This window comes from Arachis ipaensis, chromosome B10, assembly GCF_000816755.2.
Source record: "Arachis ipaensis cultivar K30076 chromosome B10, Araip1.1, whole genome shotgun sequence".
Classification (NCBI taxonomy): Eukaryota; Viridiplantae; Streptophyta; class Magnoliopsida; order Fabales; family Fabaceae; genus Arachis; species Arachis ipaensis.
Window position 1 is genome coordinate 133,496,546 of NC_029794.2, and position 18,742 is coordinate 133,515,287.

At 31.6% G+C, this 18,742-nt stretch overlaps 2 protein-coding genes and 1 long non-coding RNA gene across 4 annotated transcripts in view; 1 reads left to right on the forward strand and 2 right to left on the reverse strand.

The window, feature by feature from the left end:
- The window catches only part of LOC110268515, a 12,220-nt gene extending 3,664 nt beyond the window's left edge, over positions 1-8,556 (reverse strand). The window contains exon 1 of the long non-coding RNA XR_002356542.1: positions 8,448-8,556. This is a non-coding gene — a long non-coding RNA (uncharacterized LOC110268515). The remainder of the gene's footprint in view (positions 1-8,447) is intronic.
- On the reverse strand, positions 8,929-11,917 carry LOC107623448 (DNA ligase 1). Of its 2 annotated transcripts, none has more exons than XM_016325709.2 (2): positions 11,770-11,917; positions 8,929-10,153 (listed from the first exon to the last, which is right to left on the reverse strand). In XM_016325709.2, exons 1-2 carry the CDS (start codon positions 11,849-11,851, stop codon positions 9,102-9,104), a joined length of 1,134 nt encoding a protein of 377 aa, XP_016181195.1. In that variant the 5' UTR covers positions 11,852-11,917; the 3' UTR covers positions 8,929-9,101. The 2 variants fall into 2 exon arrangements, with proteins under 2 accessions (XP_016181195.1, XP_016181196.1); XM_016325710.2 differs by having other exon boundaries at positions 8,929-10,193; positions 11,770-11,883.
- The window catches only part of LOC107621251 (syntaxin-132-like), a 7,200-nt gene continuing 1,193 nt past the window's right edge, over positions 12,736-18,742 (forward strand). The window contains exons 1-11 of the mRNA XM_016323283.2: positions 12,736-12,990; positions 13,711-13,818; positions 13,979-14,035; positions 15,121-15,169; positions 15,845-15,933; positions 16,244-16,317; positions 16,814-16,856; positions 17,142-17,202; positions 17,301-17,326; positions 17,763-17,840; positions 18,432-18,512. Of these exons, the coding sequence (XP_016178769.1) occupies positions 12,973-12,990; positions 13,711-13,818; positions 13,979-14,035; positions 15,121-15,169; positions 15,845-15,933; positions 16,244-16,317; positions 16,814-16,856; positions 17,142-17,202; positions 17,301-17,326; positions 17,763-17,840; positions 18,432-18,512 (684 nt within the window). The 5' untranslated portion in view covers positions 12,736-12,972. The remainder of the gene's footprint in view (positions 12,991-13,710; positions 13,819-13,978; positions 14,036-15,120; positions 15,170-15,844; positions 15,934-16,243; positions 16,318-16,813; positions 16,857-17,141; positions 17,203-17,300; positions 17,327-17,762; positions 17,841-18,431; positions 18,513-18,742) is intronic.

The window sequence follows — 18,742 nt, forward strand, 5'->3', positions numbered from 1 at the left end:
CTAATTTACAAATTAAAACACTAAAATAGTAATTTAAATAATAACATATAATTTAGAATTTTATTATTTAGGTTTCGTATTTTAAAAAAATTAAGTAATCTTTTTCTTAACAATACAATCAAAATATCTGTCTTTTTATATAGGATAATGCTACATATTCATGTTCTTTTATTAACCAAGTCCACCTAAATTAGTCTAAGATAACAAAAATCAGTTATCACTAACATTATTTCAAGTATTATTGTTTAACTTGATTAGACTTAGTTCATAAAAAGATTTGGATGTGTAGTATTATTCATATATATATATATATATATAAGTAAATACTTATTTAAAAATTTACTTCTCATACAATTAGAAGCCAATTCTTATTGAGATTCATAGTTGAGAAAGTTCTCTCAATTAATGCAATTGTTATGAAAAAAAATTAAAGCTAATATAAAAAAAGATAAAAAATACTCTTTCGAGTCGATTTCTAAGAAAAAAAACACAAATTTAATTTAAATTGAGAATTGATCATTCTAATGACATCTAATATGAATTTTTTAAATTGACTATGAAGTATCAAAAAATTGAATAAAAAATTATTATAAGATCAAATTCAATAATTTAATGGAGACAAATAAATATTATTATCATATATTACTCAAAAAAATTTTAAATTGTAGTGGGAGCAATTGCCCCCACAATTATATATATATACACATTCGTCCCTGAGTATATAAAAAAACGTTATCATCGTGAAAATAACATTTATTAACGCCAATTATTGTAAGGGTCACGCTACGGTACAGATTTAAATTTACAGATATTTGCTTTTCTTTCAACACGTGTATTTTGTTTTTATGTTGGGAAAGCAGCTTGGCAAACTTCGGTAGTTTAGAAAGTTGGCGGCTTGTTAGATATAAGGAAAGAGAAATTATTCATGTTGGACCCATCTTTGTATATGGATTGGTTCTTGACTCCTTGAAACTTTTTTTTTTTCTTAACGAGTCCTACAACAAAAATAGAGAAAGAGTTTTAATACCAATAACAATATTAATTAGCTAAGACAAAACAAAATATTAATTAGCTAAAATATGGATTAAATTTTAATTGATATAATTATTTTTTTAAAAAATTATGACATATATGCTTTTTAATTGATGAAAAAAATTAGTAACTAATTTCATATATTATAATCAAAGAGAGCTTTCTCTTATATAATTCAAAAAGATTAAAGTACTAAATTGGTTTTCTATTTTTTGGTGTAATTTTATTTGGGTCTTTAAGGTTTAAAGTGTCTTACTTGAATTCAAAAAAATTTCATTTAGCTTTAATATAATCCTACTGTGAGGTCAAAGTTAAATAATAAACGGAATGTACTACATAATAGCAGTATAAGAATAAGATTGATAACATGGAGAACAAGTACAAGCTCCAGAGTCACAAAATCAACCGTAAATGCATCAATATATTTATTTATCATTCTTCTTACAATTTAAATAAAATTGTTGAGTTAAAAAATTAACTAACATAAATGATTATGACAAACAATAGATTATTGGACTAATTACCTAATTAGTTTTGATTATTTTGGTTGAGTGATGCAGGCCAAAATAAATATACAAAGCTGCAGCTCATTAAGGAACAAACTGAATCTGTTGGTGGGCTAACAATCTAAAGGAAGCCCAAAGGAAACAAGGCAAAGAAATCAAACGGGCTGAACTTGAATAGAACTGATCCAAGCCCGGTTTGGCTTCTCTCAAGCAAATCCCTCTAATTTGCTTTCACCAAAAGCAACGTTCACCTTGTGTCACTTCGGAAAGAACACAGAGAAAGAGAGAAAAAGCTTAGCCTTTAAACTGTTCACCAAAGAAAAAAGAAAGAGAAGGATTAAGTAAGAAAGGCAGAGGTCTAATCACCCAAATCAAACCAAATCAAGCTAAGGCAGAAGTTAAAGGTAATTTATTTCCTCTTACATGCATCGTGCTTTCCTCTACTCTTCCCCAACTCTCTGCCAGTCCAAATTGGGATACATGGGAAAGATGGACTCTGATCAACACTGCTGCATATCTACGGTCAAATTTGTGTCTTGGTGACCAAGTAGTGTGTCAATGGCTAAGATCTGAGTTTACCATTGAAAATATTTATTTTTGTTGTCATGTGGCTTTTGGTCAACAAAGAAGGTCAGAACCAAAGTTCCTAAATTGAGGATTAATGGAAGAAAGTGAACGGCTGAGTTGGTGAAGCACACAGCTCGAGGGTTGACCTAGGAGAGAGCAACTTAGTAACATGCAAGGAGATACAAAAGAAGATTTTTCATCCTTCAGAAAGTAAGGAGAGATAACCAGTATTTTGAAGTTTATGTTCTGAGAAGAGTTCTCTAAAGAAGTTCATCAACTTGGACAGTGCTTCCTAGTCAAAGGAGCATTCCGCCAGAATGAGGAACTAAATCAGAGGCAAGCAAATCTGGTTAATCACATAGCAAAGAGGCTGTTGAAGCATTAATCTCTTTCATGTTTTATAGATTGTATTTTTTTTCAATGTTTATCTTTTTTTTAATTTCTTGAGGTAAAAGGCTGAATGAGAGAGTTTATTGAAAGAGCCTAAGAGTGAAAAAAGGCAGAGAGAAACACTTGAGTGAAAAGCCTAGAGTGATTTCAGATTTCTTTAGGTTGGTCCAATGTCTTGTATCTTGTACATGTGAGGTACCCCTTTCTTAGTTGGGTGAGCACTAAGAGTGAAGAGTTAGGTATTAGCATAACTAAGTCAAGTTAGGTTAGAACTTGAGTGTGAAAGGATTGTGTCAATCCTGTGGAATTTGTGTATGTAATTCTTTAACTATAGTGGAAATTCTACCACTGTTGTGGTGGAGACTGGATGTAGGTTGCATAGCACAAAGCAACCGAACCAGGATACATGATGGTGTCAGCTTCTTTCTTCCCTGCTCTGTTCTGTTTTCTGATATTCATGAGACAAAATGAAATTGTCCCATAAATTTTCTGCTGCTGAATTCAAACAGTTTCAGATTGAAAGTTTGTTTTAAAGGGTTAAGGGTTAAGTATGATTTCGGTTCCTAACGTAGAGGCCAAAAATTTATTTCGTCTCTGGCCTTTTTTCGCCACAAAATGGTCCCCAAGGTTTTCAGTTTGTTTTAAAATCGTCCTTTTTTTCAAATTTTTTGCTTTTATTACCAAATTACCCTTAATAAAAAAATAAAAAAGGAAAACGCGTAAAGTAAAGGGGAAAGGGGGAAGGGGTTACGCGAGGGGGGGAAGGGTGGGGGGGAGAGGGGTTCAGGAAGAAGAGGGGGAAGGGTCCTCGCTGTCGCCATCGCTGCCGCTGCTCTTTGCCGCCGCCGCCGTTCAACAGCACCAGAATCAGTCGCAGTTTCGCTTTCAAATGTCAGGGCTGCCATTGCTCGTCGTCGTTCGGTGGTTGGATCTCGCTGCTGCTCCTCTGGGCTTGGCAGAGGTGCTCGATGGCGGTGGATTATAGTTTGAGGCAAGAACAGGGGAAGACTTCGGTGGTGAGATGAGGGAAGAGAAGAGGTCGCGCTGTGATGGTGGCACTAGGTAGCGCAAGAGAGAAGAAGAAAAGGGTTGCGGTGCTTTGATGCGGTTTTGGGTGGCTCTTCTTCTTCTTCTTCTTCTTCTTCTTCTTCTTCTTCTTCTTCTTCTTCTTCTTCTTCTACCTTTATTATTGTTGTTTCTGGTTACTTCTGCTTCTGATTGATTATATTGTTTTATTGTTATTGTTGTTGTTGTTGTTCTATTTCTGTTTTTGCTCCTGCTTCTTCTGTTTCTACTTGATTCCATTGTTGATTCATCGATGATTCATTGTTGTTGTTGTTGTCGTCCTGCTGCTGCTTCTGCTTCTGTTTGATTAATTGTTGTTGTTACTTCTTGTTCTGTTTCTGCTTGTGCTTCTGCTGGTGCTTCTGCATGATTTTGGGAAAGAAGGAGAATGGGCATTTTGGTCCGAAGGACGGTTTTAAAACAAACTGAAAATTAGTAAAAGTTATTTTTAGCATAGTTATTAAACTCAGTTTAATTTTGTTAGTCGAATTGGTAAATCCAGTTTAGCTTAGTTGATTGAATTGAAAATTCGGTCATAATCTTTTTAGTTGAATTGGTAAATCCAGTTTGACTTAGCGTGTATTTGGATTGTAATTTGTCAAATTAGAGTTTGAATAAAAGTGATTTTATAGAATTGATTTTGGGTAGAAGTAAGTTTGTGTTAACATGATTTATGTTTGGCAACTCTATACCAAATTTGATTTAAGTTTGGTTTTATGAACAAAATCACTTCTGCATTTGTAGAGAAGAAAACTAGCCAAACAAAAAGTTGAAGCTTTCAAGAAATTCTAACATGTTTTTTCCCTTTAAACGTGTTTACCAAACACACTCTTTAGTTGATTGAATTGAAAATTCGGTCATCAATCTTTATTGGGTCATTAAAAATAATAACAACATTATCTATTACAACTTAATCTTTCAATAACAACAATAACAATAATAACAACATTAATATTCGAATACAAGAAAAAAAGATTCTTTTTTAAATGTGGGGTTATTTTTACATTATCTATAAGTTAATTTGATTAGTATTTAATTAAGTGAGGTTCTAATACTTTTACACATTCAATTAGCATTAAATATTTTAACTTAAAAAAAAATCTAATTTTATATCAACTTGACAATGAATATATAGTGTTTTTGTTAAAAACGAGTCTTTAATTTTTAGTTAGAAACAATCTTCCACCATTAATTAATTTATATACGATTAAAAAATATTATAAGAGAGTTAAATTGTATTTTTTGGTCTAAGAATAAAAAATAATGTACATTATAAATACATAACTCTCCAATTTTTTATTTCAAATTTTTTCAGTCATGTAATTATTTCATTTAATTATAAATAAAAAGAAAAATCAAGTCAATTTCACTACAATCAAACTCAAAGACCATTTATATATAAACATTGCATAATTAGACTCTTCTTATAATTTTTTTTTATTTTTTAGTCATTTTAATACATGTATTAAGTATATAAATTAGATACTATTAGAATTTAAAAGTATTTAACAGATTAATAGAAAAAATAGTTAAGTAAATATGTAAATAATTGAAAACATAATGCCAATTTTTAAATATACTTCATAATTGACTAAATAAAATATTATTATTATTAGGTTAAATTATACAGTTGGTCCCTATACTTTTGGTGAAATTGTAAATTGGTCATTACACTTTAAAAGTTTGTAATCGGGTCCCTAAAGATAATTAAAATTTGTAATTTAGTCCTCGCCGTTCAAAAAGTGTTTGATTTAACAGAATATTCTCAAAATATTTTCTATTTTGAACATGTGACCTGCACATATTTGCAATAGGGACCAGTTTGCAACTTTAGTGAAAATATGAGGACCAACCGTGTAATTTAATCATTTGAAAATGACCAAAAACTCCCTAGACTATCTGAATCCACCCTACCCCTCCCCAGCTCTCTCACTCTCACTTTCTCACTTTCCAAAATGGCACCCCAACCCCAACACTCTCTGTCTCTCACCTCGGCTCACCATCGTCGTGCTTCTCGCCTCCGTCACCATGCTGAATTCACTAATAAATTGAGTTGCTATTTTTGTGTTGATTTGTTGCTATTTTTTTCTTAGACATTAAATTGTTCGCTTTGAGCATGCTTGGGATTGGAATTGTTCTCTTTCATTTATCGTCGGTGTTCAGTATTTGAATTGGAAGAGAAGAAAAAGTTGTCAGATGAGAGAGGCGAGATAGAGAAAGGAGGCGAGACCCGACTCGTGAGCACAAATGCGGTGGATCCGGTGTAGCGACGGTAAACCGAGGTGAGAGATAGAGAGCGGTGGGGTTCGGATGTCGTTTTAGAAAGTGAGAAAGTGAGAGTGAGAGAGCTGGGGAGGGACGGGTAGGTTCAGATAGCCTAGGGAGTTTTTGGTCACTCCAAATGATTAAATTACACAGTTGGTCCCCATACTTTTACTAAAATTGTAAATTGGTCCCTGTTCTCAAACATGTGCAGTAGGTCACATGTTCAAAATAAAGAATATTCTGAGAATATTCTGTTAAATCAAACACTTTTTGAACGGTGGGGACTAAATTACAAATTTTAATTATCTTTAGGGACCCGATTACAAACTTTTAAAGTGTAATGACCAATTTACAATTTCACCAAAAGTATAGGGACCAACTGTATAATTTAACCTAATAATAATAATATTTTATTTAGTCAATTATGAAGTATATTTAAAAATTGGCATTATGTTTTCAATTATTTACATATTTACTTAACTATTTTTTCTATTAATCTGTTAAATCAAACACATAAAAGCATATAATTTGTATTTATATTTACTAGAATTTTACATACATAAATCAATACAGTTTGCACCTATATTTTTAGAATTTGCATACATAAATTAATAAAATTTATTTGTTAAAATAATTTAATATTTATACTGGCTAAATAATGACCAAAATTACTAAAAGTTACTAGTTCCCAAAAATTTTTCATAAAATATTAGTTTATAAATGAATTAAAGAAAGTCATGTAACTCTTTTTTCATTTTTAAATTATACAAGAAAAAACTCTCTTTAATATATATTATATAGAATTAATTATCAATTTTTTCATCAATTAAAAAGTACATATGCCATAATTTTTATAAAAAATAATTATATCAATTAAAATTAAATTCATATTTTAGCTAATTAATATTGTTTTGTCTTAGCAAATTAATTTTATTATTGGTATTAAAAATTTAAAATTTTTTTTTTATTTTTTTTGCAAGACTCATTAAGGATTAAAAAAAAAAATTAAGAGAGTCAAAGACCAACTTATATATAAAAAGAGGTCCAATGCAACATAAATGGCTTCTCTTTTATTGTGTCTAAGCAAGCCAAGCCACCAATTTTTTAGGTCACTGAAACTAGCCAAATTGCTTCCCCAACATAAAGATAAAATAGTACACGTGTTGCAAAAAGAGTTATGTGATGGGAATATCTGTAAACTAAAATCTGTACACTATAATTCTCCTTATTGTAATGGTATAATTTGGCCCTACCAAATCTTATACAGTTGTACCTAGGCCCAGGTGATAAATGAGAAAATTAGAAAAAAAAAAAAAACCAGTTAATAACATTTATTAACGCCAATTATTGTAAGGGTAAGTCTATGGTGCCGTTGGAATGTGACGCGTGCATCTGTATACTTACCAAAGAGACGCGTGCATGTGTATACTTACCAAAGAGACTGTGTTTGTAGGGCGACTATATTGAGGGATGGATTGTTCCATTTTTTTGTTTATGCCATGTTTATTAATTAGGATTAATAAAGTCTTTATTGTGTCATTGGGCTTGGACTATGCTTTTTGGGTTGGACTAGTTGAACTTTGATAGATTAATGTATCACTAATTTATAATTACAATTATTCATTAATTTTAACCGTAAAATTTATAAATAAAACAAAAATAAAGCTGAAGGACGTGATAAATTAATAACCCATAGCATGTTGTATAGTAATTCTTTGTGATCATTTTGAAAATAATATATTAATAACCCATATAATTTTTTTTTTTAAAAGTGGATAAAAGTTAATATTAGCTAACACAAAAAATTTAAAATAAATTAAAGTGGATGTTTTTTAAAAGTTATAAATAAGGAGAATGTACATTTTATAAATAGAAGGGAGAAGAGTGTCATTTTAGTATTTCTTAAGAGAAGGGAGTAGAATTTTCTCTATATTATATTATTATCAAAAAGGATTTTAACGATCAATATTGATGTCCTTTTATGCAAAATATATTTTTTTTTTGGTCAACAAAAAAAAAAACACCATTTAACAATGGATTTTCTTTTTTTTTTCTCTTGGTCAACTTCAGCCTTTCTTCGTCACGCCTAATTAATTAGCATTATGTGAAAACTACCCAGTGCACCTAACACCAAGTCCCAACTCTCAGACCCTTATGTGCCCAATTTTCCTTCATTACAAAACAACCAAAGCATACTTAATTAATTAGCATCCAAAGAACCAAAACGGGATAGTTGGATCCGTCACAATGCGGTGATAAACAACGTGAAACAGGCACATTTTCTACACACACGGCATCTTTATAATGCAACACCTAATGACAGCATCACATGATGGTTTTTATTATCAGCACCATAGAATTTCCCTTATTGTAATGGTATAATTTGGCCCTACCAAATCTTATACAGTTATACCTAGGCCCAGGTGATAAATGAGTAAATTAGAAAAAAAAAAGAGTTAATTGTGTCCTTTTTTTATACGCTGCAAAACGTATATATAAAAATTTAGGTTTCAATATTTCTCTTCATATAACAAATAACAAAAAACAAAGAAAAGAAAAGGAAATATAACAGCACACAACTTGGTGTTGTACATCGAAATTATTTCAAATAACATCAATCACCTTTTTGAAATTGACAAAAAATACATAACATTAGTCTTTGTGATTTCAGTATACTGACATGACTTATTGAGATAGACCATTAATGATACTAATTATATTATATGATTATATTATAATTTAGAGGAGTGCTAAAGAGCCAGTAAATTTTGTATTTTGTAATTATCAATTGACTATCAATAGTATTTTTAATGGTATAAAATTACATCTAATAATAAAAGATTACTTACTTTTTTTTATAGTTAAATGCTGACCAGATTGTTAAAAAAGTACTGACACCTTAGAGCCGTATCTAATAATATGTATTATGACACGTGCCATAATAACGTGAATGGAAAAAAAATTGTCATTCAAAAAAGAGGCGCAGGGAGACACTTCCACGGTTCCACCCCTGTTCCCGCTGCCTCGATCAACATCCCAATTCGCGTGCTTGATACAATTACGTCTGAATTATCTTTGTCCCTAAAATGGTTCAGAAATATCAGTTGCATAGGTTGCTGTCTCCATTAATCCATTTACAGCCTCTATTATATCTTATGGAATGTGGTTTGGGAGAAGTCATGTGTATGAAGCATTAAATGCTGCTAACCACGTCGGTTATCATTCAAAAGATACATAGTTTACAATGTATAGAGTGCATATAGATACACATAACTGCTATTCTACTAAAACTTTGGCCTTCTCCATGTCTGCATTACCTTCGTTTTCATTCAAGGCTTCTTTTATCTGTTTTTCAATGTCAGCCTTTTTTTGTAGGAGTGTTTCTATCTTCTCATTAATCTTCCCAAGCTTTTGTTTCAACTTGGTGACATCGTTGGACTTTTCCTTTCCAATAGGCTTTCTCTTCTTTCCCCCTTTAACCTTCTCTTCTTTTTCCTCTTTCTCCTTCACTTGGTTCACATCATCTTTCTGTTGTTCTGCTTCCTCTTCTCCCTCAATTTTTGGTTTCATCTCTCTCTTTTTTATTGACTTCTCACCTTTCTCATCATCCTGATGCTCCTTTTCTTTTTCCTTCTTTTTCTTCTTCTGTTCTACAACAACTTCTTTAGTTTTTTCTTTGTCCTCCTCTAGCTTGATTTTCTCACTCTTGTCCTTCTTTTCGTTTTTCTTCTCCTCCTTCTTGTCTTTCTTATCTTTCTTCTCATCACCATATTCTCCTCCCTCCTTTTTCTTCTCTTCAATTTCTACATCATCCTCCTTCTTTTCCTTTTTCTTCTTCTCATCCTTCTTTTTCATCTTCTCTTTACCATCATCTCCTTTGTCTCCTTTTTCCTTGTCCTTTGTTTCATTTTCTACATCCTTCTCCTTCTTTTCCTTTTTCTTCTTCTCTTCCTTTTTCTTCTTCTCCTTACCATCCTTGTCCTCGATGTCTTCATTTTTTTCCTTGAGATCTATTTTGCCTGCCTTGCTCTTCTTTTCCTTCTTATCATCACCTTCCTCGCCATCATTTTCTTTCCCTTTCACCTTCTCATCGCCACTTTTACCACCTTTTTCTTTCGTTTCCTTCTTCTTCTTCTTTTGCAGTTCCTCCTCATTCTTTTTCTCTTTCGATTCGTTCTTCAGCTCCAGTTCTACCTTCGTCTTGTCCTTTTTCTCTTTGGATTTGTTCTTCAGCTCCAATTCTACCTCGGTCTTGTCCTCCTTCACATCACCCGGGTTTTTATCGTCAATCTTGATTTTCAGGGACACTTTAGATTTGTCTTCCATACCTATAAACACTGATGATGTAAAAAATCTTTTTGACTGAATCTGACAATCCAAAAATCAAAGAAGTAAGAAGTATGAAATTCACCTTCCCCTAAGGAATTCACTGATATTTACTATCTAAAACATTCAAACAACTCTATACTAATGTGAGAACAGAAAAGCCTCATAGCAAACAGGTATTATCATGCCAAAAAACACACAAATATGAATGAAAAAAATTGGTTTTATCTATCATTATAGTTTTGTTATATTACTCAGCTTCATTGTCATTGTGTATGCTTCTTAAATTGCTACTTTGTCTTTCACCACCAATATAGTGCATCATTTCAACAATATGGATCCGATTCAAATACATTCAATTTAATTAAAACTAAAAATGCAGCTCAGCATACAAGGAAGAGGGAACTAAGAAGCATCAATGGAAAAGAAACTATAATATAGCCAGATGATTTCGGGTGATTAATGATTAACAAACTTTGAGAGCAGAGTTTGGAAACTCAAATAGAATGTCAAATATAGATTTTTTAAAAAGTTATTTACATAAAATAACCAAAATAGAGCATCTGTTCCAAAGGATGCCAACCACTATGGGAAGGGTCATACTTGAGACAATAAAAGAAATAAGGGATAAGTGCACTTTTTACACTTAATGTTTTTGAATTATTTCAATTTTACCCCAACTGTTTCTAAATTACAATGAAATTGCAACTGTCTAGAAACATCAAAGGTAAAATTGCAACAACAACAACAACAAAGCCTTGTCCCACTAGGTGGGATCGGCTACATGAATCAAACGACGCCATTGTACTCTGTCATGTATCATGTCTACAGAGAGACTGTTTACTAAAAGTAAAATTGCAACAATAATTAAAAGTAAGGAGGATTGGAAATGCTATCTCAGTCATCATATATTCATATGGCTACATTAGATTTTGTCTTTGAGATGGAAATACAGGGATACAGAAACAAACACGGATATTTTCACTATCTATGTATAGATAAGAATCCAAACCCAGCCTTTGTAGCCTTATTCCACTCGTACCAAAAGATTTTTTAGTTTAACACTACTGAAGTGGATTTGGAAATCAATTCCTTTAATCTAATTCAAACCGAAGCCTCAGAATTTCACACAACTTGTGGACAGCCAGCAGAAACTTCTTTGGGTCCAGTTTGACATAGGGGATGAAATTGTGGTGAAAAGCTGATGAATTATGATTAATAGAAACTCATCTTTTAACATTTTATTGCTGTTTCCAACCCCATACCAAACCAATTCATGAAATAAACTATTCAGTAAAGAAATAAAAAACAAAATAAAATAAAATTCAGCTGCAACGATCATTTACATGAAGAACCCTAGTCCATCCAAAATCAATGCAAAACACGAACCAAATCAAACATAACATACTGCATATATATTATCGATATAAAACATATTTTCAATAATTCAATTTCTGCTGTCACGAAAACATAACATTAGCAGACTATCACAATTCCAAATTAAAAAAAAAAAAGCGATCAGGGAGTTGAATACAATCCAGGCAGAGATGGAGACAAATCAAAGATACAGAAAAGCAGATTTGTGAAAATCAAGAGATTACGGAGAGAAATACGGTACCTGAAGAGAGGAGAAAGTAGGTTAAGAGCAGAGTATAGAAGTGAAACAAACGGTGGCTTCGTAGTTTCTGGAGTTTTGTCATTTTGCGGTGAGTCACTATTACGGACCTCACTTACTTGACACGAAATTAGAAATCTTCTTTTTTTTAACGTTTTCATCACGTCCGAATTTAATTTTTAAAAGAAACATTTTATCCTTTATCCTAAAAATTAATCACAAAATCAATTATAAAAATATATATTACTTTGATGTATATTTGTTTCAGGTTTAAAGTAAAAGATAGAAATATAAAATAAAAATGTGTAAAGTAACAATTAGATATTTTAAGATTACGATAAATACGTTATGTTATGTGTTTTTATTTATTTATTATGTAAAATTTAACTGTTATACTTATATGTATAGTTAGTTATGACGTATTTATTTATGAAAGATCTTATGTAAATAATAATTTTTAGAATAAAACTTCACCTATTTTAATAATATTATTGTAAATAAAAAGATGTTAATAAAAATTACATAAAAATTTAAAAAATAATAATATTTTATTGTCTAAAATTATATTTTTTCATACTCATCTAAGCAAGAAACCATTATAAATAACAAAATTTATATACATATATTTACTATGGCAGAAAATTCAATTTGTAATTTTTTTAATAATTAATTAATCTAAAATCAAAATTTTTAAGAATCTAATGGTCATTTTACTCGTAAGAATGTCATCTTTTAATGCTAAAAAAATCAAACATAGTCAAAATAATAAAAATATAATTTTTATTCAAAATTAATGAAAAAAAACAGATAAAAAAAAATTGGTAGGACGTAAAAGTAATAGTGATGCATGGATGTGGTGTAGGCGTAGGGCTTTCTATTTTGATAAATTTATTTTTTTTTTATTATTTTGCTCGATTGAAAGTTGATGATCTGTGGCAGAAGCATGTTGTGTGTGTGTCCGCATTGGTTGGTGATTCCGTTTCCAAAGCATGCATTGTTACTCCGTATGATGACAACGAAGAAACGAAGGAAATAAAAGTAACAGAAACCTAACCATTTTCCTTATCTCCGTGCCTCTGGCTCTGGGTTTGCACTTGGCGTATGGCCTGGTTTTTTCTTAACCAGGTCGTCCTTCCCAGCTCCCATTCTTCCTCTCCTTGCGTTCCATTCCGCCATTGACATTCTTCAACTTTAATTTCTTCCACAATGAACGATCTTCTAACGGTATTTAATCCTCTTTCACGTAATAATGTTGATTCATATTTCTTGTCTAATTTGTGTTCATCCAGATCCAGTTTTGTTTGGGGGTTTTGTATTAGGATTGTAGATTTTGGATGTATTTGTTGTCTAACTGATATTTATAAAATGAGGAAGTATAGGGAGCTAATGGAGTATCTGTACAATGTGTACAATGGGAGTTTAGGAATGTTCGATTCAGTAGGATATCAGATGTTTATTATTCCGATACCTGGATGGTTATTTTGGATAACATGATGTATTGTGTTTGAAAAATTAGTTATATTTTACTTTGGATGTTCATTTTTTAACTCATATTGGGTCAAATAAATAATCCATTGTACGCATTCTACAAATAATCCATTGGCTCCCTAGCGGGATTCTTATAAAATATTGCATCTATTGTGACGTTTTTGTAAAGGTGAAATTAGGAATTTCAATTGTTTTTTCCTTTCTTTGTTTTGGTACTATAGGGAGTAGATTATAAAATTTTTCCTATTGTAACGTTTTAGCTTGGAGTGTTCTATTTTACACACTTTGTATTCTACATGCATCATAGATCAGCTTATTCTTCAATCCTATGCAGAGCAAGAGCTAATAGAATAGCAGTAATGTCTGTGAATATTTTACTTAGGAATTAGAACGTGTAGATGGCATATGCAACATTAAGGTGAAACTATATTTATTAACTTGACCTTTTTTCTTTAGGAATCATTTGAGATCCCACGTGGCCAAGGTCGTGGTGGTGTAGACATTGAGTTAGGAGCATATGGAATGAACTCAGGAGAACTGGGCTTGAATCTTTTCTTCAAAAAGGTGTTTGTTCTTAATCCTTATACTTATGTTGAACACCATTAATCAACTTTTCTTTCTTTTTTCCCCCCTCAATTTTGTAAAATTACAGAATGACTTTAAATCCATGTTCAATCATCTTGTCATCTCATGGAATGTATGGAATTTCTCCCTTGTCTTGTAGATTCAAGAGCTCGATAAACAATATGCTAAGCTGGATATGCTTTTGAGAAGGCTCCAGGTAAGCTGTCTCACCCTTAAACACACCTGTAACAAAAAATTTACATTGATAATGAATCAGTTTTGTTGTTTTTATGATGAACACCAAGATATTAGATATACTTGTACTAGTGTCTTAACATAAATATGATAAATACAGAAGCGGTCAATCCAGGTAAAATATCGATATTAAGGGTTATACAACCATATAAATACTTTTCTTCTTGAATTTCTCCTTCCTGACGTACACTAGCACAGTTAGAACTTGGAAGGGCCACCAAAAGAACCATTAGAGAGATGGCGTATATCCTAAGGACTGAAGCAGTTTCCTCTTGTAGAATTCAAAGTCTTTGGCTTGAGAGGGAAAAAAAACTAGAATTTTTAAAGGGATTTCTTCCTCTTTTTTAACTTCTTAGCTTTAGTATACAGTTCTGTAAATGGTCTTATTAGAGGTGTTTTGTTGATAGATATATTATAGAGATTGGCCTGCCTTGTTAGGTGGGTTGATCTCATAGGGATGACACATTTCTGTTTCTTCTTGTAAGGACACCATATTCTTTACGTACTTCGTTCATTTTTTTTTTTTCTGATTCTCTTCATGAAAGTTGTTCCTGATAAGAAAATTGATAAAAAAACCACCCAAATTCATATATCTCATCTTATAAGTACTTTTAGTTCTCTAAAATTAGCAAGTAAGGACGTTGTCAGAGAGTGAAAAGTGTTTGTTTGCAATTGATAGACAGCTTGCATGTCAAGAGTGAGGGAGAAACATAGGAGAAAGAAATGTTGCGATTCGAAAACCATTTATGAAGGACAAAGAATGAGAAAATTCTAGCTTGAATGCAGTTGAAATAAGCCTTGAATTGTTGCTCTATTTAGTCAGATTTTTAACAAGTTAATTGACGAAATAGAAAGTGGAATAAATAATTTGCTTTTGCTCCAACTTCAGAATTTTCAAATTGGTAAGAGTAGAGCACTCTGTATGTATGACTTGTTTAGGAAAATTTTCTATTAAGTGTTGTGCACTTGTGCTTGCTTGTTTCTGTACTTTATCTAGTAAAAACTGCTTGCAATTTTTTCATCATTTTGCTCAAAACTTGCTTACAGGAAGCCCATGACGAGTCAAGATCTGTGACCAAGGCTCCTGCCATGAAGGGTTAGTATAATTCCGGTCTGTTTTCTTAGTTTCTTCCTATACAATTCTTTTGCATGTTTTATTTCATGTGCTTCTTTTGAGCTAAAGATTGAATTTAGTTTCATTATCATAAATGTAAATTCCATACTGAATAAATAAATGAACAATAAGCATGCTAATGCTTATTAATCCACTTTTCTTTTTATTTATATTATAGTTTGAGACTAATAAATTATAAAAAGTTATCATTTAAAATTATGAAACTCTTTTATTATCAAAACTAATTATATATCTTGTAGTGGAATGTCTAAAATGGCGTGTTTGATTGATAAGTCTTTGGAACACAGTTAAAAAATGATGTAAAGTGAGGGTGGTCTTTTCACCTTTTTATTAGATTTGTTGGGATGTGTATATGAAGTTCATTGAAACTGCAAAGGGACAACTATGTTGAATGGGACAGTCGCAAAGTTGGAACTGCATAAGAAAGTGTTGAAAAAAATGAAACTGCTAAAGGCAGTGGGATCAAAGTTGGATAAGTTGAGAAAATGATGTGCTATGGAAGCAATGATTGCAGATGTTTGATACCACTTTAACTTCAGCCAGAGGATACATTTGAATATTGGTGTTTGGAAGTTTAAGATTGACTTCACAAGTACTAGACTAATTAATTCTGTTCGATCCACACATCCTTTGCAGCTATTAAAGAGAGAATGGAGAAAGATGTTGATGAAGTTAAAAAAACTGGATATTACATAAAGACAAAAATTGAAGAACTGGACAAAGAGGTGAGATCTCTAATACATGTTTGTCAGGTTGCATTTGGATTTTGTCTCCAAGACTAAAATACAGAGACAGATATGGATATTTCCTGATCCTATTTTTCAAGAAGTAAAGAAAATGCAAGAATTTTCTTTCTGGGACAATTTTTTTGTCTGTCACAGCAGCCTGATGAGTTTCTGTGTCCACTGTCTTTGTATTTCTATCTCAGTGACAGTATCCAAATGTAGCCACTAAAGTTTGAATAAAGACGTAGATTCTTGTTATACAGTCCCTTTTCTCCTCCCTTAACACCACTTAGTCCATTTTCTGTTGCAGAATTTGGCAAATAGGCAGAAACCTGGATGTGGAAAAGGATCAGGTGTTGACCGATCACGAACAGCAACAACTATGTTAGTGCTTTTCCAACTCTCTAGTTATTATTATTATTGTGTGATATAAATGCCTTACTGGTTTGAATTTCAAATTATAGTATAGTGCAATTATTTCTCTTTTCTTTCTCAAGTTTTCAAATATTGAAGTCACAAGTTCTGCCACTGCATAAGTAGAATTTGTTTAGATTCTGAAAGGTGAAAAATGTCTCAGTATACAAATCTACAAAGAACCTTGCATATCATATTCTTCAATCTCCAAGGATGTTGACATTGTTGCTATTATATTCCAGAAATCCAATTTGTAACAGTATATTTGAGGGCCCAAAAGAAATGAGGAAAAATTGAAAAGCCTTGCTTCTCTTTGCCTGATTTTCTCTTTGCAGACAGTGAAATCTACCTATAACATTGGATCACAAACAAGGATTACACAGAAGTATTATATTGTAATTGTTATTTGCTTGATGTTTGACCAATGTTATATGCACCTGATTTTTTGTATTAAATTTTTTTGCAGTAACTTGAAAAAGAAACTGAAGGACAAGATGGCTGAATTTCAGGTTGGTTTGTCTAAACTTGTCTCTTTTGTTTTAGAGTTGTGTTTAGTTCTTTCATATAGTGTGTTTAACTCGTGCAGATGTATACTATATGTAAAATACATATAAGAAAATATTATGTCATAATTCTTCGTGAGATTTTGTTTAATTGTTATGTAAGTTATCAGGGAATTATAGAAGTTAAACCACAAGTTTTATGATTTTTGAACATATGGAATTTATTTTCTCAATTTTATTTTTCTATATAATGAAATCTGGGTTATATCTAATTTTTTTAAATCTTTGCAGACCCTTAGAGAAGCCATTCATCAAGAATACCGTGAAGTTGTTGAGAGACGTGTGTTTACAGGTTAGTTTTTTATATATAAATCCATGCAATTTGATTCCATTGATTTTCTTTGCCGTGGAGTTAAATTTTTGGTATTCCCTGTTTTTCATGGTTGTTAGTAACGGGCACAAGAGCTGATGAGGAGGTATTTTCATTTTTCCCTGAAACTTCTTTTCTTTTTTTTTTTTTTTAGAAAATTTCCACAAGTTTTATGATTTTTGAACATATGGAATTTATTTTCTCAATTTTATTTTTCTATATAATGAAATCTGGGTTATATCTAATTTTTTTAAATCTTTGCAGACCCTTAGAGAAGCCATTCATCAAGAATACCGTGAAGTTGTTGAGAGACGTGTGTTTACAGGTTAGTTTTTTATATATAAATCCATGCAATTTGATTCCATTGATTTTCTTTGCCGTGGAGTTAAATTTTTGGTATTCCCTGTTTTTCATGGTTGTTAGTAACGAGCACAAGAACTGATGAGGAGGTATTTTCATTTTCCCCTAAAACTTTTTTTTTTTGAGATAGGAAACTGTATGCCTTTGAGAAGTTTTTCTTCTAATCATTTAACAATGTACAGACAATTGACAGATTAATTGAGACTGGAGACAGTGAGCAAATCTTCCAGAAGGCAATTCAGGAACAAGGAAGAGGGCAGGTTTGTCTCATTCTGATACTTTCTCCATCTCTTCCTCTTCATTTTCCTATTTAATTTTCTAGCTTTTTTAAGTCTTAATTTAAGTCTTTTAACTCAGTAAGATATATGTTATTTTTGTTTTGGTTTTGGTCCAGTAAAATTTAAAAGTTATCTATTGTTGTCTTGGCCGTTTGTTTGCTCCGTTAAATGTTAACGATTCTTAACTATCAACTTCACATAAAAGACCACTGCACCTGAGTTTTCACCAAAAATTTAAGTTGTATGTCATCATTTATTGAAGTCCTATGATGGCAAGTACAAAAATATTTTACTTCTAAATTTTACTGAATTAGAACCACGGGGACAGAAACCAAAAAGAGCATATTTTAGAGTCCAAAAATTTATTTAAGCCAACTTTCTAACGTGAATATCTTATACTCTCCCATAACTTTCATCATATGCACTTTTTCAAATCCTGTTTCTGGAATGAGTAAGGAGCATTGTTGATGTTCCTTGCTTCTTGGTCATTGGTAAATAGGCTGAGGACAATGAATCTTAAGAATTTACCTTCTTTTAGTTTGTGCCTCTCAAACTTCTATGTTCTCTATGTAGATAATGGACACACTAGCAGAAATTCATGAGCGGCATGAAGCAGCTAGAGACGTTGAGAAGAAGCTTGTTGAATTACAACAGGTAATTTGTTTCAAATAATCTGCATCAACTACAATGTGATAGTATCCTACTAGGTCAGATTAGCTACATGTATCAAAGGATGATATCCTGTACACAGTGGCGAGGAATTAATAGTAGTTACTTTTTTTTCCTCCCAAGATAGACTAGTGGTTACTTTTTTCACCATGATGTTGTGGTAGTAATTACCTTTTGGTTTCTAAATCTATTCTGTTTAAATATAGGTACAGATT

Bases quoted from the DNA above. Each gene is read 5' to 3' on its own strand.
- LOC107623448 (XM_016325709.2), bottom strand. From the start codon at position 11,851: ATGACAAAACTCCAGAAACTACGAAGCCACCGTTTGTTTCACTTCTAT. The intron at 10,154-11,769 runs GTACCGTATTTC...CAGTGTTTATAG, and splicing joins CTACTTTCTCCTCTCTTCAG to GTATGGAAGACAAATCTAAA.